The sequence below is a fragment of the Hippichthys cyanospilos genome, chromosome 11 (assembly GCF_059441005.1).
Source record: "Hippichthys cyanospilos isolate Australia breed blue-spotted pipefish chromosome 11, RoL_Hcya_1.0, whole genome shotgun sequence".
Classification (NCBI taxonomy): Eukaryota; Metazoa; Chordata; class Actinopteri; order Syngnathiformes; family Syngnathidae; genus Hippichthys; species Hippichthys cyanospilos.
In genome coordinates, this window is record NC_142379.1 from 2,775,105 (window position 1) to 2,798,792 (window position 23,688).

Below are 23,688 nucleotides of genomic sequence, written 5' to 3' on the forward strand. Positions count from 1 at the left end.
CCATTGATAAATTGATTTATGATACAAAAAAAACAAGCTATGGCAGCAAAATTTTGTCAAACTTTCAAAAGTTCTTCAAAAGTTTAAAAATGTCAAAATTCACCAATTTTGACATTTCTATGTAATTACAGCTGGACGTGCGAGATTTTATGTACATAGATAATCAGTGTCCAAATTTCGGACCATGGAAAACCATTATAATTACAATTTTTGAGATGCATTTTAATAGGATTTATGACATTGATTTTCCTGCGATTTTTGCAACGTTCCGTTGAGCGGCGCTCAAACTATGTCAGCAAACAGAAAATTCTTTGTTGACTTGTGTTTCACCTCAAGACAGAAGGTGGCGGTAGAGACCAGCTAATGGCTTTGTCTTAAAGTGTCATCATCACTTCACAAACTACAAAGACAGACTAGAGCATTTTTCAATTTTTGGATGGTGTTGCTAAAGCTAACCTACATATGTATACAAGCGATTAAAAGAGTATTTTTTCCATAATCTGAACAAACGTAGTTGTGGTTGTTCTGCCACCGGTGCGCATTGGGAAGCTGTCACGGGATGTACGTGGATTTCCCCTGCAGCGATGCAGTCTACGCGGCGTGCGGCGAGCGTCACGCGTCAGCACCCGCCGAGGCGAAGCATCCATACGTGACCTCCAGGGATTACTCGCGGTTCGGCCAAATAAGGCGCTAACTGGAAGGGGGCCAGGCGGGGGTTGGGCGGAGGCAGCCAATGGAGGCGGGGTCAGAAGGCCGCCCGTGGCTCGGCGTTCTCGGAACAGTGGAAAAGTCGCCACTCGTGATGGCCTGCGTTCCTTTCATCTTCTTCCGGCGCGGGCTAATGTTTGGCCGTACCGAGAGGAGAGAGCCATTAGGAGGAAGTGGACGGAGTAAAGAGTGACGTGGGTAGCGGGCCTTCAAAGAGCCGCTCTATAAACATGTGCGATAATAACGCTGAAAAGCGGCGAGGGGGAAGGGGAAGGCAGATCGCTCAAAAGACTTCAATGAAAAGAAATGGAATTAGTCCATTCCAGCCTCCCTGGCCGGAATTATTGCTTTTAAATTTGACTGATAACATTCAGCGATTTTCCATGTACATCTGTGACCATAAAACTTTTTTCTCATGATTTGAACCCTGCAGTTTATAGTCCAGCGTGGCTTATTGGCTATATGGCAGTTTTTGTTTTTTTTTACAAGCCACCAGGGGGCAATCCACTCGTAAAGCAAATGTGCGGATCTGCTCAAGGTGTCAATTTATGGAACGACTACGAAATTGAACAGAAAAGAGGTGAATCGGGCTTGTAGCGGACAATTGTACTTTATAGTACTTTATTTAAAAAAACAACGCATTGACAATTACAAATTAGTCCGCAGAAAATGTCCTCTTTTGGGATTACAATAGTCATAATCATTAACTTAATTTTTAATAAATATTTGTTCACAGAAAATAATTAACATGAAGTGTCAGACCTTTTCTCAAAAAGCAAGAATTATAAATAAAAATGTGTCCACGGAAAAATGTTCAATGAAAAATGTTCATATTAGAGATCTGTTCACAAAAATCATGAACTTGACAGGTAACGAGAGGTGGCATGTGACAAATTGGGTCCAACCAATTTGGTCTAGTAAGGGGAAGAATCTGGCATTTTAAAATAATGAGCTTGAATAACCAACCAAACAAAAAAAATGTTTTATGAACTTATATTCCTCAGAAACATTTCATTACTATATTTTCCGCACACCCGATTACAAAGCGCACCCTAAATGACCGCCTTATTTCAAAACGGTTTTCACATATAAGATGCACCGCATTATAAGGCGCATAGAATAGAAGCTATAGCTGTGGCCGCGGTTGCGTTATGCATCCCCTTTATTAATAGAATAAAGTGAAAAAGAAAACCCGTGATTTATGCGCTGTATAAACCGCACCGGATTACAAAGCGCACTATCAGCCTTATAGTGTGGAAAATACGGTAATTCAACAATGATTTTTAAAGGATTTTTGCCTGTTTGTTTGTTTTATTCAAAATCTTGAGCACCTGCTGGAGTCCCTTGAGAGCCACTGTTATACACGGTATTGTGAAAAATTCCAGAATTTGAACCTAAAATGAATAATGCATTCTATACACACGTGCGTGATACATTTTCTGAAGTACGGTACTAACTAGGACAAACCCCGCTTAGCTTCCGAAATCGGGGGGTTCTCAGGTTAGTACGGCTAGTTATTTTTTGATGGATGATTCTTTTTTTACCTCGGCAGTCCACCGCGCTGGACGCATCCAAGCTGTAAGATTTCTGACCGACTCGCAAAGGGTTAAGACCACATACCGCCGCCTAAAGGCCGACGTGATCCAAGAGACTCGACGGGGAGCCGTGGGAACGAGCGCAAACAAGCCGCCGCGCTTTCATTTGACGGCTCGGGAATGAAAGGCGCGCTGGTAAAGCGGCCGCGCGCTTTACAAGTCATCGGCGGGGGCCCGGCGGATACCCCGCGGCCATCACTTTCTCTCCTATCAATCCCGTGCGTCCGCTCGGCCGTGGAGCGCGTAACCGGATTACGGTAATCTGATTAGAAAAAATAGCTAATACTAAAAATTAGATACTGTCGGGTTGCCACAATAAGATTAGCAAAGCTTATATATATATAAAAAAAAAAAATGCTTTGTCTGCAGAATTGAGCAGAAGCTCCCTTGAAAGAATGACAGCAACCGTACGAGTAGTTAGAAATAGACGGAAAAATCCAAGGAAAGTCATCCAGCAGGATTAAGAATCCCGCCGCTTAAAATGTCAATAATATCCTGTATTATTTGTTTAATTGAATCAGCTGGAGATATCGAACATCTTCGTTTTAGTAATATTCTGAACTCGCTCGGTGGTTCAGTCTGCTCGCTTCTTTTCATGAAAAAACTGACATATTTGCAGAATTTTGCAGAAGCACCCTTGAAAGAATGACAGCAACCCTAAGAGTAGTTAGAAATAGACGGAAAAATCCAAGGAAAGTCATCCAGCAGGATTAGGAATCCGTCCGCTTAAAATGTCTATAATATTCTGTATTATTAGTTTAATTGAATCAGATGGAGATATCGGAAATCTCCGTTTTGGTAATACTCTGAACTCAGACGGTGGTTCAGTCTGCTCGCTTCTTTTATTGAAAAAAATGACGTATCTGCAGAATTGTGCAGAAGCCCCCTTGAAAGAATGACAGCAACCGTATTAGTAGTTAGAAATACATGGAAAAATACAAGGACAGTCATCCAGCAGGATTAAGAATCCCGCCGCTTAGAATTATTTGTTTAATTGAATCAGCTGGATATATCGGAAATCTCCGTTTTGGTAATACTCTGAACTCGGATGGTGGTTCAGTCCGCTCGCTTCTTTTATTGAAAATAATGACGCATCTGCTAACAGCCAGCTAACGTCCGACCTCTTGCTCGTCCCTTAACGGTAATTATTTTAAACGGCCGATATAAAAACGCACATCTGTTCGTCAAAAATCGGCTTATACGCCTGCCATCTTAAATTTACGGAACGCACTCATACTTTTGGCCTTCATTTTTTTGGGGAAAAAAAGTTGTCGAATTGCGGTAAACGGATTACTGAATTACAGTACTTGGAAGGGAACTTTTGTTCACTTTACATTGGGGTGCCACATTTAATCATCTTGCAAAATGACACTTGCTGTATTCATTAGCAACAAATTCAATTCTTGTCAGATTTCCATCCCGCGCAGTGTGATGCTGTCAAACAGCTAATTGAACACAACGGAGCGCTTGCTTACCTTGGCGGCGCCGATCTGCTCCTTGCGAAACTTTTCCAGGGGACTGATCAAAACGTCATCTGCGTTCTGAATCTGCCAGTTTGGGGGGGAGGGGGGAAGCGAAACAAAAGCATACAAATGTCAGGCTGTGTTCTTCAAATTAAGTATTCACGTGGAAAAAAAAAAATCTAATTAAAACTGGATGTAGTTGTCACGCTGCAGAGTGGCTGACGCGCCAGCTACTGCGCTGAAAATTATACAGTCAAACGCAGACGCGAGGGATTGCCATCTCTTAAAAATTAGCGTGCCGTGTGCGCGGTTTCCGACCAAATTTACACTTTTCGACCCTTCCGCGGGATTTTTTTTCAATCCTTTGATCGTTACGTCAAAAACATTTGACATCAAAGGGAAGCCGTTGAGAGAAGACACCAGGGAGCTGAATTTTCACCCAGATGGTAACAAAATGTCAAACGACATGGCAGGGCCACTTAGTTATCACACAAGCAGGAGTGTGACCCAAAAATGGTTAAAATACTGCACTTGTGTAGCACATTTCATACGCAAGGCAAAGTGTAAAAAAACCAAAAACAAAACGAAGGACTAAAAGAACATACATTTATAACATTTACATTTTTTTGCAAAGCTGTCACGATAACGGTTTGTCAATAACTTGCTTCATGTTCCAATCAATTTGCTTTTAATTTGAAAAGAAAAATCTTCTGTTCATTTACCATCATTAAAAATCAGATGCGTTGATACATGGATCCCCAGCAATTTTTTTCAGCCTTGTATCCCTTAACCAGCGCAAAGAATTTTTGGACTTCAAAGACTCAAAACCACGATTCGTCAAACTAAATTTGTTATGGTATCTCCTTATTCTTCTTCTATCATTAAAAACCTAATCAAAAAGAGGCATACAAGCATTTGCAACAAAGTCACTCGAACACAATTCAGCCTTGTGTTCCAGTTCATTTGCTCTTCATTTGAAAAGAAAAACATGTTGTTACTCTCACTGTATTAATAAGCATTAAATTACATAAAATAACCCTGTCAAAATCAAGTTTTTGTTTTGATTTGTCTTGAGTATCTTTGGCTAGTATCGGAGACCTCTATAAGGCCCAATTCCTTAATACAGTGGTTCACAATCTATTTTCACTCTATGACATATTTATTCAAGTAGCACCTAATCAGCATTATTAGACGCACCTTCAATGAATGGCCTATTGAAAAAAAAATTCTTATATTTAAGGCCCTCCACATTATAAAGCGCATAGAATAGAAGCTACAGTAATGGATGGAGTTGTGTCATGCGTCCACTAGATGGAGCCGCGCTAAAGTGAACGTCAACAACCACGAACCATTCAAGTCGCCACCTGCCGTGGCCGCCGCTTCGATAAATTATTTGACTTTTCTCACGTGTGCTCACCGTGCAGAATAACACCTTCAATCAAACTAACAGCCCCCCCGCACCATTTCTCTGATGTCATCGACCCACCACGGGCAAAAGACTATCCCGCGGGAATTTTTCTCGGTCGTAACGGTATCTCGAAGCGCTGCAGTCACCCAAGGATTGAACGCGGCCCGTAATTGAGGCCATACATCTCCGGCTTATCTGTTTCTGTGCCCGACGAGTGGCGAGACGCTCCGGATGGTAAGGAGACAAAAATGCACCTCTGGGTTGCAAGGCGTAACCCGCAGGGCCATATTTCTTCAAGCCAGAGGTGGGAGAAGGTCACGTATGTGCAAGGCATAAGCAAGTGTCGGGTCTTAACCTTGAACTAGCTTTGCGGTCACGAGCTAGAAAAAAAAAAGTTACATTGAAATTCGAACACAGATTTGAAACACTAAATTTCCGATAAGGGATGTCTAATACTGCATTTTTTTTTTTGGACTGATACCGGTACTCGAGTCGAAGTCACAGATTCTGATTCCAAGTACCGAAACCACTTGTAAATTTGATTAATTTTCTGCCAAAAAACAATGACAAATCATCAAACGTCTTAGTGTCTGATACTAGTATCGCGTGCCATTGTTAGTATCGATACCATGAAAGAGAGATTGAGCTCCCATACAGGATGTCCGGTACACATTTTTTAAGATCGATACCAGTATTCGATTTTTAATTCCTGATTAAAAAAATTGACTGATTGTTTTGTTGACGTTTCCTTTAGCGCAGCTCCATCTAGTGGATGCATAACGCAACCCCAGCCACTAGCGTAGCTTCTATTCTATGCGCCTTATAATGCGGCGCGCCCTATCTATGAAAATGGTTTTGAAAAATTCAGATTACCTCTGTGGGGAAAATACGGTAAGTTTTAAACCTGAGTTAAAAACAAACAAGGTCTTAAGTCAGGGCTACAATTTCACACAAGAGTTTGAAGGCGAGGCTTGAAGTGAACTTTTCCAACGTGAAATAGCGAAAGGCGTAAATGCCATTTTAAAAAGTAGTCTTCTTTTCCGAGTCACAAACGGCCTGGTGATTGGGGACCGCCGAGTTTCCATTCAGAGTTTTTGTGTGGCGTCATTAATCACAGCACAATTTTAGCATCCCAAACATCTGTTGGGGTCTACACGGACGCTCCGAGAGGAGCTCTGGTCCTTGCTGATTGCCCCATTCTTTACTTTAATCACCACAAATACACTTTCAAACGGCGGCGGCGGCGACACAAGCGAAAGGGCTACAAATGTCCTTTCCAGACCTTTTCCAGCATGTATAAATCATCCTATCATCTGCATGCATCTGCTGGCTAACCCCGGGACGTCTGTCAGATAGGTCATTCATATACATGCAAAACAGCAGTGGGCTCCAGACGGACCCCTGGGGTATCCCCTCCAGGACTGTCCTCCAAACTATTATGCTCGCCCCCCCGAAGGCGCAAGTCAAACCCATACAGAAAAATGCCATTTGGATTCCGACAGACTGTGGTGAACATTACGGGAGGATATTTTAGGAAGCCTGATCCCACAGGAAGTTCCTTATTCAACACAAATTCAAGCGAAAAGGAACCCAGGGCAGCCCCAAATATTTGAAAAATATTTGTCGCCCCTTGAAAGTGATTATAACTGCATATGTTTACAGTTAAAACTAGGTTTTGCAGCTGTTAGATACCGCGGTAACTCTTCTTACAAAATAAATTCATTCCGGAAGTAATTTTGTACCATGAATTTTTTATATGAATGTTTTACATGAAGAAATTGCTAGACGAGCAATAAGAGCATTCTGGGATGTGTTTCCACTGCAGGCAGACACTCTTTCAAGCAAGTAATGGCCTGCACCCAAGATTGAATTCTTTCTCTGATAGGCTCTGGGTCAGGACATGCAAGATAGAAGTTTTTTAATTCCGTGATTTTTTTTTTTTTTTTTGGTAATCAAAAATACACAGACAAACTGACAATTAGAATTTCGTCACGCTTGAAAAAATGACAGACTGCCGATGATGGAGAGGGGGCGGGGCTCTTAAAAACTCACTCTTAAAAGTGCTCTTAAAAATACACATTTGCACATGCTTTTCCAACTAACCAGCCCACGTAGCTGTTACAATTTCAAATATAGATTTTAGCCTGTTCGACTGCCACTTCACTTTTCTCCCAAGCTTTCTATTTGTTTTCCCTTCTTTTTTCCCCCCCCTTATTTTTCCTTGCCCAAATGGATGGGTTAAATTAGGCCAAGTCGATAATTGCGCAAGCTATAGGCTTGCGAAGCCCATTTGAGAGTCTTCTGTGATAAAATGCGAATATAAACTAAAATAAACTTGACTTGACCCGTGGACTGCGAGTTTTATTCAAAAGCTGATTTGTCTTCTATGTACAGTACTTGGAGTTCCCTCCAATTACAATTCCCCAAAAAGTCCACAGCGCAGAAGAAACGATATTTTTGACATTCAAGCTGCTTAATTTGCTTTTCGGCGATTAACATTTGAGCCGATACGGTATTATTTATTTATTATTTTTTTTGTTCCCCGCTGCAGCGCTCATTAAAACGCGGCTTGATTTTAAATGTGCACACTGCGAGGCTTCGGTGACAAATTGGCTGATGCGACGGACTCTTTCTCTTCGCGCTTACTGGAATATTGGCCCAGCCGCTCATTAGCGTAGCGTGTGATGTATGCACTCAATTGGAGATAAGGTCAACCTTTTCCTCACTTGTTTTCCTCGCCGACGGTGACAGTTTCATTTTGCCGTCGCCCGTATATGAAAAAAAAATCCATTCAAACGTGGAAAATGGAAAGACTCGGAGTCTTGGATCGAGAAATCACGGCGTAACCACGAGAGCACTTGTGCAACACTCCAACTAAAGGCGTCGGAGGACGTTTGGCGGTCGTCAAACGGCGGCGGGCTATAACCCCCCCCCGACGAGTTACGGCGTTATCTCCGTGCACCGGGAGTAATCTGCCCGTGCGGTAATGTCATTTCCCGCGCTTTATCTCCTCCGTGCTCGCCGCTCTAATTGAGCCCGCGATGTGTGTCGTTTCCGATGGAGACGTCTAATAGCGCTCACTTGTCCAATTCCACTCGAACAGACAGGACAGTTAAATACGCGGCTTGATAAGAGGCAGAGATTAACGCCTACCGTGTAAATGTGAGTGGAGGAATATGTGCTGGTCCTTAGCTGATAATCAACTGTGCATTTGGATTTTGAAAACATCGTGGACTGGAATGGATCGTTGCAGACCGGCTAAAAGAACCAAGTTAGGATTCAAACCTTGAAAAGTTCCACCGTGGGGCTGCACAATGAATCGAATTTTAATTGAATTTGTTATTGAAACCGTCTTCTATAGTTGTAGGGCAGGCAGTTATACTGTAAATGAGAACTGACATCCATCATTTGAGTGTAAAGCAGAACAACGCCCTCCAGTGGACGTGATTGGTATTTGCTTTACTGCAGATGTGGGATAGTAAACATGAGGGTGTATTATAGCCTAAGGTTACACCCCTTAGCTGGCTTTGTTTTCGTGTTACACTTATATTACTGTTTTGCATTTCAAATGCAGCGTAACTGTGTTATTATGTTAACATTAATTGTACATTAAATAGCCAGTAGTAGTAGTAAGTAGCAGTAAGTAGTATGTAGCTGACAATTATGAATCAAGCGATTCATCAAATACCCAAAACGATCACTTAATCGTTTCAGTCATAAATATGATTTCTCAGCGTCCTTATTTCTTTGTTTTGGATCGTTTAAAATGTTGCTCATTACGCACAGAGCCTCCTCAAAATCCCAATTTAATCCACTTGTCTTTGTAGAAAACCAATTTGGATATTTACACCTGATCGGGAGCCAACCTTAATCAAGACTGCGCCGGTAAGTCGGCATTGTGCCGGATGCCCCTCAGCAGCCGCCTTTCTCAACAGGATTAAATCGGCGATGCTCGAAAGGACGCGGCAGTGCTGAAAAATGTCATTACAGAGCAGGTGAGGTGGAATCACAACGTGCTCAACTTCTGATGCTGAGCGTCTTTTGGCTATGGCTACATTATTTAAAACCTTTTATAGCAAGATAAAAAAAACAGGTCTATACCATGAGAGCAATATAAAACAATGTTATATTGCGTCTTTATACACGATAATAACTGTAATTCCGGCGCACACTGTATAAGGCTTTTTCGAAATCCATTATTAGCCACGTTGGCCGGGGTAAATTTATGACTCATTATCGGTAACGAGGAGCAAGCTCTCGGTCTGATATTGATTTCTGTAAGGTCTCGGTGCTTGCTGCGAACAGGCCGTCTCCCGAGCCAATAAAGTGTTGAGAAGTCAAGAGGTGACAAAACAACCGCTTCTTGCAGGGACAAAGTCATTACGTTAACTTAAGCAAACTCGGATTTCGCCGATTCAGCTTCGGTACAAAACTCAAATGACATGGAAGAAAAAAGAAAGGGAGGCTCAAGCGAAGGATGTTTGGATGCGTGAGTATAAGCAGCACTTGGTTAAAGAATGTACTGAAGCAAGGAAGGAAGGAAGGAAGGGAGGGAGGAAGGAAGGAAGGAAGGAAGGAAGGAAGGAAGGAAGGAAGGAAAGAAGGGAGGGAGGGAGGGAGGAAGGAAGGAAGGAAGGAAGGGAGGAAGTGAAGTGAAGAAGCAAAGAAGAAAGGAAGCATGGAAGAAAGGGAGGGAGGGAGGAAGGAAGGAAGGAAAGAAGGAAGGAAGTGAAGAAGCAAAGAAGAAAGGAAGCATGGAAGGAAGGAAGGAAGGGAGGAAGGAAGGAAGTGAAGAAGCAAAGAAGAAAGGAAGGAAGGAACGAAGGGAAGGAAGTGAAGAAGCAAAGAAGAAAGGAAGGAAGGGAGGGAGGGAGGGTGGAAGGAAGGAAGGAAGGGAGGAAGTGAAGTGAAGAAGCAAAGAAGAAAGGAAGCATGGAAGGAAGGGAGGAAGGAAGGAAGGAAGTGAAGAAGCAAAGAAGAAAGGAAGCATGGAAGGAAGGGAGGGAGGGAGGAAGGTAAGAAAGAAGAAAGGAAGAAAGGAAGGGAGGGAGGAATAAAGAAAGGAAGGAAGGAAGAAAGGAAGGAAGGAAGGAAGGAAGGAAGGGCGGAAGGGAGGAAAGAGGGAGGGAGGGGAGGAATAAAGAAAGGAAGAAAGAAAGACAGGAAGAAAGATACAAAATAAAAGCGACGAGTGAAGCAAAGAAGAAACGAAGACAGGAAGGAAGAAAAGTAGTTCAAGAGAAGGGAGTAATGAAGCAACAAGATGAAAGAAGTATAGTGGGAAAGGAAGGAGAAAAATGAAAGAATGTAAACAGAAGGGACAAAAGAACGGCGGACGAAAGGGAGGAAGAAAGGAAGGAAGCAAGGAAGACAGAAAAGTAGGCTCAAGAGAAGGAAGGAAGGAAAGAAGGAACTTCGTCTTCAACCGCATTCCCGCTAATGATCGCCGGCAGCGCGGCATTTAAAAACAAAACAAAACGGGAAGCGTTCGCACCTATAATCACAACGACAGACGCCGCGCCCTGAAGAAATTAGCCTTGCTCGTTAAAGCCATCCTAAGCACGTTCGCTCGCCAAATCCACGCCTAATAAACATTTCGCCCTCGTCATTATGATGGAATAAAATCCTCCATTTCACGCCGAGGGTGTGAAATGACCTTTATTAAAAAAGCAGAGCGTAGATTGATTTCAGCTGGGGGGGTGGGGGGGGGGGGGCGGGGACCAATATGATTGTATGACTTAATATTTATCAACAAGGTGAGAATTTCCCTTTCCGCTGTTGGGCTCGTAAGGCGAACTCACCATATGGCGACCGATCCAAACCAAAACAATAGCTAATGCGTTTAGAACCCCGGGTAAAAACATCAAAATTGTACATAAATATTAAAAATTGCGACCAATATAGCATAGTAAGTGCTTCGTATATTAATATACATGTATACAATCAGAAAACATCATAAGTAAAAAAATAAAGAAACGATCTATTTAGCTTTGAGTGGCGCTTGTTATGCCCGTATTCCCTAGTAAGGGTGGCCTAGGCTAGGCTAGGCTAGGCTAGGCTAGCTTCGCATTTCTTGATTATCTCCAGCTTCGTTTCCATATAAATCATCTTCTTACTTCTCTCTTTAACATCACTAGCAATTTCGGCTAACCCGTTGAACTTTGAATTAAGCAGTAAAATGCGCTATAAATACGGTTTTGGAACAACTCGCCATAGAACAAAGCTTTACCGTTCTGCCATTTTAAAACGAGTGAGGCCGACCAATAGCAGACCAGCATTGTAGTGACGCGTTGCATGGAGGCATTGAAAATAAGTGCAATTATCTAAAAACGCCTGCAGATGCAAACAAAACAACACAAATACAGCCAAGCCCCTAGGGTCATGACAGTTGTTTTTGTCACAAAGTCGGGAAAATACCGTAAAGAGGGTACAAAAAAAACTCAGTATTCCACATCGCAACATGAAAAAAAACATAAGCCAGGGACGCTGTAACACGGGGGTCCACTGTACATTAACATTTTTTTGTTACTCATTCGCATACGGCACTAAAATAGTCTGGATGACTAAGATTTTAGTCAAAGTCGTAAAAACAACAAAAAATCATTTAAGAAGGTTTGATTTATGAAAAATAGCTTTTAAATTGGGACAACAATAACGTTTTGATGTACGTATGATATTTTAACGTCAACTCGTGTATTTTAAAAGACCACGGCACTGAAAGAGTTAACTGTGATTCAAATCAAAATGGACAACTAGGAACTGCAGCAAAAATGAGAACTGGCTTCACCCTCCGCAGTTTGTTAACACAAACTGTTTTCAACACGGTTTAATTTGATCCAATTATCATGAATATTTGATTTCGATTTTTTTTTTTTTACAGCCTTCTATTTTCCTACTGTCCGAGTCTGAAAGGTCAAGCTGTGCTATTTCTCTTTATATGTGAAGCAACACATCTCTGCTATGAATACTTCATGAGAAGTGTAAAAAAAAAAAAAAACAAGACACACGCGCACGCACAAAAGTGTGTCGGCGCATACAAACGCGGACAGCGAACGTGACATGCTCGCCTCACGTTTCGTTGGCGAGTAAGCCGTTAAACAAGCGCTGATATGAAGCTGCTTTGTGGCCCCCGGGGGACTTTGGCCCCATACTGCGCCATTCTTTGATTGCCATACCGCGTGAATAAAGCTGAAGCGACGGATTCCTTGTTGGGTGCTAGAAGGCGCGCGCGCTCCAGTCTCGTCCATGGATACGCGCAGCGACGGGCTATGGAACGTAAAAAAAAAAAAATAAAAAAATAATTTCAGCCTCCGGTGCAGAACATGAACAGCATCCCTTGTTGTTTTTGCCAGGTACAATATGGCGGATATTATTCGGGTTTCTTCGCTGCCTTGCTGACAGTGCGAGTGTGTTGTTTTTATAGCTTTAATATGACAATGTTGTCACTTTTATAGGATCGCTGCGGTCTGTAAAGGCAGCATTGATCATTTTTTCTGAAATACATAACCTCCATAAAGAACTCAAAATTCCTACACAGCACCACCTCCTCCCATACATTTTAATTCAGGATCAAATAAATAGTCCTAAAACGAAAGAATTTGATAGCTCAGGCAGCTGATCCGATCAGAATTAGCAACATTTCTACTGGGCGTTCATTATCCTTTCTTCGATATTTATTGAGTGTACATTCTGAAAAGCAGAGGTGGGCAACTTCACTTTTCCTGCCCCTTTTCCATCATCGTCTGTCATTTTTTCAAGCCGGACGAAATGGGCCACTAGAGGGCGAAATCTGACCTTTTTTTTTCTGGTCCGTCATTCGTCAGGCGCTGGTCTACTTCTGTCAGCACTCATACCAATTCTTTTTTCGGTTTTTGTACTTACACGTAAAGTTGACACCATGTCTATGGTTCTACAGTTACACTGCAAATGAAACGAAACGCAGTAATATAAGTGTAACACGAAAACATCTATTCTTATTTCCTATCTTGATGGCATATTTCTTCCCTATTTTATTGTATTTAACTGGATTTACAGTGTGTTTAAATTCATTTAGCTTGAAAAGAATTTGCTCGGACAGCTTCCCTCATTTGGGACCGCACACGGTAAGAGGTGGTGTCTTTGCTAAGAAGACGTTTTACTTTCTGGTTAGAAATAGCTGTAGCATAAAACACATTTATTCAAAAATTTAATCGCAAATTTGCCAAACGTAACATAGATGCACATATTATACTGTGGAAAGTCTAAAATATCATATTTTAGGCCCTTTAAACTAGCTAATTTTAGCTAGTTTTTACATAAGAATATCAGCTAGCCGCAATTGCACCCACATAATTTTTATTTATCTATCTTAATGTTATGTTTATTCCCTATTTTACTGCTTTTACCTGGATTTACAGTATGTTTAAAAAGGTTTACATTTAGCTTCAAATGTTTTTACTCAGCTAGCTTTCATCAACATATGGGACCGCACACGGTAAGAGGTGCGGTCTTTGCTAACGAGACATTTTTACTTCCTGGTAAGAAATATCTGTACCATAAAACTTAATTAAAAAAGTAATCAGAAAATAAATCGGCAATTTGCCAATGTAATATATATGCACATAGTACACTGTGGAAAGTATCTAAAATATCATATTATAGGCCCATTAAATTAGCCACTTTTAGCTAGCTTTTCTATAACTGTTTTAGCTAGCCTCAATTGAACTCACATCATTCGTATTTATCTATTTTAAAGCGAAATGAATCATGGCCAGTCCATGAGAAGGTCAATATTTTTTCGGGCACAAAATTTCACGCGATCCATACCATGCGTTCGTCCTGGAACTTTGCGGTTCGGTTGAATATCTGACATTCTTCGCGCGAATGAGGTTAGGACTGATATTCTCATCTGAACTCAAATTTGCCCAGGCTGATTGCCTTGCAAGTTTTTATCATCCGCTCCAAATAGTTTTCCGACGCTCATCAAACACACTCGGGCCCGATGTGCCGAGAACAAGGGCTGCCTTTATTTGGCGCTCCTGTTTCAGGGTCACTGGAAACATTCCTGCTTTCTCGGGCCAGCACACAAGGCCCAAAAAAAAAAAAAAAAGCGTTTAACTCTGCCGTACCAAGACACAAACTTTGGACTTGTGTACGTAAAAACTGTAAAACGGTTCTGGTCAGTTTTAAAATGTGTTTAAAGGCCGGTGAAGGAAATGTAAAGCTAAAGAAAAGTGTCAACGTGGGAAATAAATAGGAGGCTCCACAGCCAAACAGCACTTAAGGGATGCGGAGGCTTTTGTTGTTCATTTTAAAAAGCAGCAGGAGAAGATGTGAATTACAATGTGAATTAAAACCTGGCACTTATTACTCGGAGTATAACACATTTGTAAGCCCCAATAAATAAAAGAACGGGCGAGGATACTTTCTAATGCGTGCAAAGTTTATACAGGGAGAAAATCATTAAAAAAAAAATGTCTTGACTGTTTCACCCCTCGAGCAGTGTTAAATGATTGTGTTGCAGTAGCTTTTGTAAGACATTGTTTCCTATTGGTTTTTATTTTTTCGGGGGGAACTAACCGCCAGAGATTAATCACATGACAAGAAGCAAACTATTTTAAAACTGTTTTCATATATAAGGCGCGCCGTAGAATAAGGCGCATAGAATAGAAGCCGCAGTAGTGGCTGGGGTTGCGTTATGCATCCACTAGATGGAGCTCAACAAAAATATCAGATAAATCAGTCAATCTTTGCAATCAGGAATTAAAAATCGAGTAGTGGTATCCTTTACGGGAGCTTAATCTCTTTCATGATATCGATACTGGCAATGGTACGCGATACTAGTATCGGACACTGAGACTTTTGCCACAGTTCGATGGGTAGGTAGGCCAGCCAAAACTTTATTAATAGACAATCAGAGATCTTAATGGAATACATTCATTATTTTACCGCATTTAATTGGATGTGCAATGCGTTTAAAATGTTTACATTTAGCTTAGAAAGATTTTGCTCAGGCTAGCTTTCCTTATCATTTGGGACCACAATAAGTGAATTTACGAACCGTGAATAAACCGCGATTGAATGTAGTTTTTAGCCAGCTCCGTTTACCATTTGTACGAGCGTAATTCTTATTTAGTGGTTTACCAGTTTACCAGTCGGTTGAATGACATCAGAAAAGTATTTTAAACAACTCTGCCAATCACAATACGATTACTGGCAAGGCGGTCGACGATAGACGACGTCATGCCTGAGCAAATTAGACTTGTTCCACAAGTCAATCCCAAATGCTTTGAGGAAAAAAAAAATGGGAGCGGAAACTAGGTTTCTTCCCCATATGTTGTCAGATGTTTGGCTTTGAGCGAGGAGCCTTATCAGTCAAGCCTTTCTTCCTATTTTTAGTCCACTTATTGAGTCCAGATGTGAAAAGGGGAGATAAAAGGGGTCGGTCCAACCCGAATTTGATTTTTGATGCGTCTGTGAAAACTGAAAAGGAAACTTAAAAAGAAGAAGCTTCCACCCAACCAGTCTTCAACTTCCAAAAGTCACAGTGGCTCCAACATGTTGCATTATTAAAATGAAAAGAAAGAGACTCGGAAGCATACCGAAGAAGATTAGGTTCTCGCTTTTAAATTACCGTATTTTCCACACTATAAGGCGCACCCTCAACGAATGGATTATTTTAAAACTCTTAGGGTGCACCGTATTATAAGGCTCATAGAATAGAAGCAAAAGGCTGGGGTTGTTATCAGAAATAATCAGACAAGTCAAAGACGTAATCATGATTGAATTACATGTCAAAATTAAAATGTTTTATCAAATTGCAACCAAAAACCTTAAATAATGTTTTGTTGATTTTGTGGATTTATTTGATAAAATCATGCTTTCTTTGACCAAAACTCACTGTTTTTGCACCTTGTCCCCATATAAGTTATTTCAAAATTGGAGCAGGTCAAAATTTTAACAGGGTGTTACAAAAAAAATGTAATTGTAAAAAAATTTTATATAACTGAAATGTAGAGGTAAAAATTCAAGAATTTAGAAGTTATTATATGTTTTTCCTGTATCGGGCGCATCAAATTATAATTATTATTGTTATATATCATTTTTAGCTTTTGTAAAAATTGAATTTTAGGTGCGCCTTACAGTGCGGTTATTTCGCTCTACAGAAGAAAGTTGCCCAAAAAGTTCGAAAAATTACCGAGCGCTTTGGACATTGAAAAGTTGAAAGAAGGTCAAATGAATTTCACATATGTTTTAGTCGACCATCTAAATTGCGAGTTACTTTCTCTCCCCAAGTTCATTTTATTGTTTGTTTTAAATTTGCCAAGCAACCAACAGTGCGAATTACATTTCACTAAGGCAGCACTTTTATTGGCTAATCGAATGGTAAATTCCATAAAAGCACATCGGTCTTGTTTGAATTTACAACTGGCTCATAAGAGTCTCTGACCTCTCGCCTAATGGAGGTTTAAATCACTCCGGGCCGGAATGGGATCAGTTAATAGCGTGCATTTTCAGTGCCGGCTTTATATTTATGTGGCCCAAACGCATGCTGGTCCCAAAAAATGAAATAAATAAAACAAGAAACGCATTTTAAATTATTTACGAGCGTTCGATTAGCGCCAAGGTGGCAGGGTGATGGGCGGTAAACTCAGGGGCGGATTTGGGGATTTGACACCATCCGTACGACCGACTTCCTTTGTTTAGTCTGTTGAGGGAGAGCTGGAACCAATCACAGCGGACTTTGGGACTAAGGCGGGCTCCGCCCTGGACTGCTCGCCAATCGGGGCCAAGTACGTGGAATTTAGGAGTTGACATCTTTTTTTTTTTTATTACAAATGGTACAAATCGATGTGTAAAGTACGTCGGTAAGTCGAGATTTTTTGTTTACATCCTAACGCATTCACTGCCAATGACGGCGACAGACGTCAAAGTTCCTTTTTCACTCCAATTTTTATGCTTGTATGACGAACGTTACAAAAATTATGTTTAAAGTACGTCAGTACCTAGGGTTAGCTTCAGATTACTCCAAAAATGTCCTACAGGTTTTTCTGTTTAGATCTTAATTCATTAACTACCAATGGCGGCTATAGACGTCAAAAATCCATATTCACTCCTTTTTTTTTTACACTGTATAACGATTAAGAACTGTACAAAAACGATGTGTAAAGTACCTTGGTACTCAGAGTCACCTTCAGATTACGCCAATTAATGTACAACTGATTTTTCTTTTTACAATCTAATATAAATGGATTCAATTTTACACCATAACCCTTTCAATGCCAATGACAGATATAGAAGTCAAGGATCCATATTCACGCCTACTGACAGCTGAAAAATGAAGCTTCATGAAGCACTTGTAATACTTTTTGACTCTAGATGGCACTCTTGGTTCAAAGAGACAGGGGAACGTTAATACATTTGCACTGCACTAGTGTTCTTCAAACAGAGAACACCCTGAAAAGGCGTAAAGAAAATATCACAGGTGCTTCATGAAGCTTCATTTGTCGCTGAGTTCGAGATCTACATATTTTTGTGACAATATAAGCGTCGGCACTTTAAAAAAAAAAAAAAAAAAAAAAGAGTACACTCGCTTCTTCACCACTATGTGTTTGTTTTAAGTCTTTGTGTTCTTTAGTATATATCACAGGAGCGTCATGAAGCCTCATGAAGCTTCATCTGTCGCTACGTTCAAGACCTACGTTTTTTTGTGACAATATAAGTGTCGGCACTTTGAAAAATAGATTACTCTCTCTTCTTCACCACTATGTGTTTGTTTTAAGTCTTTGTGTTCTTTAGTATATATCACAGGTGTGTCAGGAAGCTTCATGAAGCTTCATCTGTCGCTACGTTCAAGACCTATGTTTTTTTGTGACAATATAAGCGTCGACACTTTAAAAAAATAGAGTACACTCTCTTCTTCACCACAATGTGTTTCTTTTAAGTCTTTGTGTTCCTTAACATATATGACAGGTGCATCATAAAGCTTCATGAAGCTTCATTTTCCCATCACTATTTGAAAGCTTAATCAAAACGTTCTGAAACTGCTGACTTGATTGGCAAACGGAATATGAGTGGATTCTCGGGATTAGAAAATGTATCTAAATTGGGACCTGGTCACAACAAGTTTTATAATTCCGGCTTTTATTTTTACAATTTTATTGACTTTCCGGGTTGCTGTGTGCAGGCGAAATGACTGCATTGGGACTTGAAGAAGTTCTGCTGAGGTGAAGATCTGTATATAGTTTCCATCTTATCAAATGCAAAAGTGTGTCTTATTAAGTTTCCCCGCCATCTCTCCAATTTCTGTTATCCGCGTCTTTGTCATCTCCATGCGAAATGGAATGCGAGAAAAACACCTGCATGAATATGTATTCTCTTCAGCTGTCTCTTAGGAACGTTCTGTCCTGGCTTCATTACGCTGGTAAAGATGGCTCGAGAAACAGGCGTGAAAGTTGGCGAGCTTGCAAGCGCCACGGTCACCAGTAGGCCACCCCTTCAAACTCAAGCCACGCTTGGTGGGAAATTACTTATATGGGCTGGGCAGTAAGGATGGTCACGTATTTTGTTTTTTTTTTCCAGGCACCAATATGAGCACCGTAATTCCCCTAGTATAAGACGCATCTGCGTATAGGACGCACCCTTAATTTTGTGGTCAAATTGTTACCACTTATAAGATGTACCGACACTTTAGCAACAATGTAAAAACTAGAGCAAAACAAAATAAATCTTTATCTCATCATATTTGCTTGTTTTAGTAATATTCCTGTGTGTGAACAGGGATGGACTCGGACCTTGGTTCAGTCTGCTCGCTTCTTTTGTTGAAAATAATAACCTCAGCATTCTCGCCATCCTTAGAGAGCAACACAATGGAATGGCGCTAAACACTTCAAGCTCACAGTCATGACATTCGAGCTTATAAATCCGTACGGCATTTGTATGTACGTTAAGTACGAGAAGCAACGGCTAACTGAACAAAAATGGTGGAGCAACGCATATAGACCGATAATATACTGCAACTCACATGCATATATTACTAAACTCCTAGGAAGAATTTTACAGAACCTTACTGACCAACTAAGAATAGTAGTAGTAGAACTCAGTTCTTTTTTATGTCAAAAATATGCGAAAAGCTGAGTTAGGATGGGTAAAAAAAAAAAAAAAAAACGTGGGATTTTGCTAGGGGGAATCTACAGAAAGGGAAGGGGTTTACTATATTACGTGAGAGAATGATGAACACTACCTCATCGTTAGCTAGCACCCAGGTGACCCGTATCTCTAAAGGGCAACACTGTCATAAACATTTAGCTGCACTTTCAGCATCAGACTAAAAATAAAAAAATGATAGCCAGACCTTGACTGAATTATAGCACTTCTTTTTATAGCCTTAGCAGATTTGATTTTACCACTCTAAATACTACATGGTAAAACACAGCATCAATGTATGGATGCCAAATTGTTTATAGACTTGCAGCTAGCTAGATGGTAAAGGGAAAAAATAAAAAAAGAGTTTTACTGGGGAAAATCAGTTGGGTTTCTTTATTGGAAATGGACGCGACCTTGGCCTTTAACGCCGATGCCTGCATCGTCTGCAGATATTCACCGTCGTCTTTCGACCTTTGGACATGGACAAAATTTTTTATTTTTTTTGCTGCTGCAAGTACAAGGGCGCGAGGGCTGATGTGAGCAACCATATATATATATATTAGTATTTAATTAGTATTTAATACCACATAAGTGGGACAAATATTGTCTGAAATATATATTTTTTTGAGCCAAGTACCCCCTACCCAGCATACATTTGTGTGTGATTTATTAAACATCAAAACAACATTTATATTTTTATCCCTGAGCAAATTTTATCCAGCAACTCCAGAAGATAAATTGCGAAACATCATCAATTTTATGACTGTGTATTTGAATGAAGCTTAACAAAATAAAGACATAAAATAATTTGCAAAGCAGTCAATATGATCCAAGATAGCAATAGGTTGTGTCATGTTCCAATTAATTTCGCTCTTAATTTGAAAAGAAAAGTGTACTGTTCCAGTCATGCAATCAAAAATTATTCAATTTGATTTGCTGATATATGTAGAAACCCTGTTAAAGTCCTTTGCGTACCTTCTTTTGAGAACCACTGCTATATATATTTGACAGTTGGCACTGTGTTCTTCATTAAAAATTCTCATATTTCACTTCAGTCATGAAAACTTTCCAAATTGCATTCTTACCAAGCGCCGTCTTTCCTCTTCGACAGTGTTGAGCAGCTTGGAGAACTCCTTGAAGGACTGTGCTGAAATGGAACCACAAAAAAAACAAAAAAATTAAGCACCGGCGTTGACGGGAGTTCACAGATGCAACGGCGTTGGTTAAATAAGGGGCGTGGACGCTAGTGCGCAGTGCATCGTCATTAAACATCAGATGCTCCCGGCTCGCCGCTAGCATTAGAACGCGGCCCTAAAATCTTTATGGAAGCGCAGCCTCTGAGCTTTCGCCGCAGCATATTATAGAAGGCAATAAAGTCACGCAGATGTCCAAAGATGAGCCGTAAAATAAACAAACCAAGAAAAGGCAATACTTGAAATCGAACGAAGACCATTGATTACATCCTTTTGTTTTCTTTCTCTACTGGGCTTTTTTAACAACACATTCCTGCCGATTGGACGCCGGCGCCGTTAAAAGGCCGAGATCATGGCCATTTTCTATTTTTCACAGTTGAATATATGCATTTAAATCATATTTGTCATATTGGTGATTTAATTTCTTATGAGTTTTATCGTATTCATTTTTCTAACCAGGAAGTGAAAGGTCTTGTTTACTGAAGCAGCACCTCTGACCGTGTGGCTGCCTCGCCCCCTTCATGATGATGTTCAATGCCAGCCGGCCACGAAAAATCCATCAATCCATCATCTAATCCTCGTGGGGCTCGCGGACGATCGAGACTATCCCATAGACGCGAATAAAGGAATAAAAGAAGCTTTTAACTGACTTTAAAATGCAAAAAAAAAAAAAAAATCAGTTTTCATGGGAACCCATTATTCATCATTCACATTGTTACAGCATTACGTATATGTATTATCGATAGAAGAAGCGAGCAGACTGAACCAATGTCCGAGTCCATCCTTCCACGGACACAGGAGTATTTACAAAACGAAGAAGATCATGTAGCATTTATGTCAATTTAGGACAAAGAAAAACAACTGCTTGGAAAGCATTCAACTGACACTCGTGAGGCGTTCACTGACCGCTCAAATATATGGGAACTCTGAAACACACTTAATCCGCAACAAATATATAAGTGACGGATATGAACACAAGAAAATATGAAGCTTTACAAAGATGAGACTTATTGTGTTTTATTTTAGTTTTTACATTGACGTCTTTGGTGCGCCCTAAAATACACAGTAACGTAGAAATTACCCAAATTTGTCCCTAAAATTAAGGCTGCATCCAATGCACAAGTGCGTCCTATATTTGGGGGATTACAGTATTGAATTTTTGCCACAGTAAAACGTAACTAATAAACGAAACGATGCTGTTTACTTGTCCGACGCGGATAAGACGGCGTGCATTTACCTTTAGGTGTAGGTGTGGTACACATTTTTTCTGTTTTCATAAAAGTCCCAAAAATGCATCAACGGAGAAGAACATCACTTTCGGGGCAATAAATTAACATTAAAACATAAGTAAAAGCCCCCCAAATAGTTGTCTTTTCATTGTAGGGTCTTTTTAAGAAACGCCGGCGCCACCTGCGGCTGATATCGCAAGACGAGCCGACCGGTCCATCACGGTCCACGCGTGGAACCATTTGCGCGGCGAAGCCTTCGAGTGAAGGCGGCAATGATTTTTGTTCATCCGGCCTCCCATTAAATCCGCCGGCTCCTTTATCAAGCACACAAAAGCTCTCAGGGAAGCGCCGATGGCACTCCAAAGACGGCCAATAGCAGTCAAGGGTGGTTACCGCTTGCATATCGCTCAGCGGCCGATGAAGAAAAGATAAGTGCAGGCAACCTTGAAAAGGGAGCCGAGAAATCGCACGCGTAAAGGGAGGCGAATTATGTCGCGCGTTCGCAATTGTTAAACAGGAAGATGGTTGGTTATTTACCAACACTCGGAATTTGCAGGTCGTGAATTCATAGATTGAGATTTTTTTCCTTATGCCAGTGATTCTCCAAAAAAAAATGTACCCCTGGGGGGTACGAGAGACACTTTCGGGGTTACGAGAAATTTGAGTGGGGATTCTGCAGGCGGCAATAAATTGATTTGAATCATTTTTAGCGCCGTGACGAGTACCAGTGTATTTTCAAATTCAAAAGCAAATTAATTGGAACATGAGAAACGCAGTAAATTGCGTTATAATGAATCGTTTTCAAAAAATGTTGCCTTTTTTTTAAGAAGATACAGACCAAACCAGTAATTTATTTATTTATTTTATTGTATTTTTTTAAGCACTGGTAATTCGCCCATTTTGAATAAGAGGAGAAAATAAAAACGTTTTTAAAAATCCAACTGGACTAAACAATCAACGGTTTATTAAATTGACTGAATATTCGTGATTAAAAATCATGATTTCGGTATTGACCAAAAATAATCGTGATCATAATTTTGAACATAATCGTGCAGCACTACTATCGATTTAAAATTGCATATCGGTGTGTTAAAACGGATCAATCTTCCTCGAATGGTGTCTTAAAAAACCAAACGAACAAAAAAAAAATCTAATTTTTAATTTGCCCTTTATGGGACTCACCCGAACTTAAGACCTTCATTTTTGTGAAAAAAAAATGTTTTATATTTGGGGGATTACAATATTACACGTTGAAGGACTGATGGCGATTTATAGCCGGGCTTACACGCGGATGCTCCGGGATCGGCTTTTCATAAGGGCGCGCAAGTCTACGCATTAAAAAAAAAAAAAAGTCTGTCACGGCATCAATCCTTCGGTGGTATCGATTCGCCGGGGAATGTGAATGTCACCGAGCCGAATCGATGGAAGGTCGGGCCGACCCGAACGGGGATCAAAGGGAGGACAGCGACGAGGGTCGGCGAGTGTCGCTTCTCGGACTTGCGTGCGAGGGCTCGCCCTCATTGATGACCCCATTGATTTCCGCCGGGTCTTTCAAAAAGTCATCACGGCCTTCCCCCGCGTCCATTTTTTTTTTTTTTATGTTAGCCATTTCATGGGCCGTAGGAGCTTTGAGAACAAAGATGACAAAATGGCCGCCCCCTATCATGAAGAAAAACCGGCAGCTGCATTGTTCTGCTTAATTCATGTTCCGAAAATGTAATATTAATCATGATGCCGTGTTTGGAGAAATATAGGCGCATTTTAAGATGAAGAACTTCCCTGGCTAGCTTCAATGATATGCTAACGTTAGCATCACTGCTTGCGGTTTTACTACCTTTTAAAAGGAAAGTCAAGGCAAAAGTTTCTTTGAAAAAATGCATCCTTATTAGTTTAAACAATTCTTAAGACGTCTAAAAATTTCTTGGGATTTAACTTTGGGGGTGCTTCAGCACACCCAAATATGGGCAA

General features: G+C 40.6%; 1 protein-coding gene across 4 annotated transcripts in view; it reads right to left on the minus strand.

Moving 5' to 3' along the window:
- arhgap42b (Rho GTPase activating protein 42b) overlaps positions 1 to 23,688 on the minus strand; it is a 68,798-nt gene that overhangs the window by 28,852 nt on the left and 16,258 nt on the right. For all 4 annotated transcript variants that reach the window (XM_088427582.1, XM_088427581.1, XM_088427580.1 and 1 more), the window contains exons 3-4: positions 20,384 to 20,445; positions 3,779 to 3,850 (exon numbers count right to left, since the gene is read on the minus strand). In XM_088427582.1, coding sequence (XP_088283708.1) covers positions 3,779 to 3,850; positions 20,384 to 20,445 — 134 coding nt within the window. The remainder of the gene's footprint in view (positions 1 to 3,778; positions 3,851 to 20,383; positions 20,446 to 23,688) is intronic.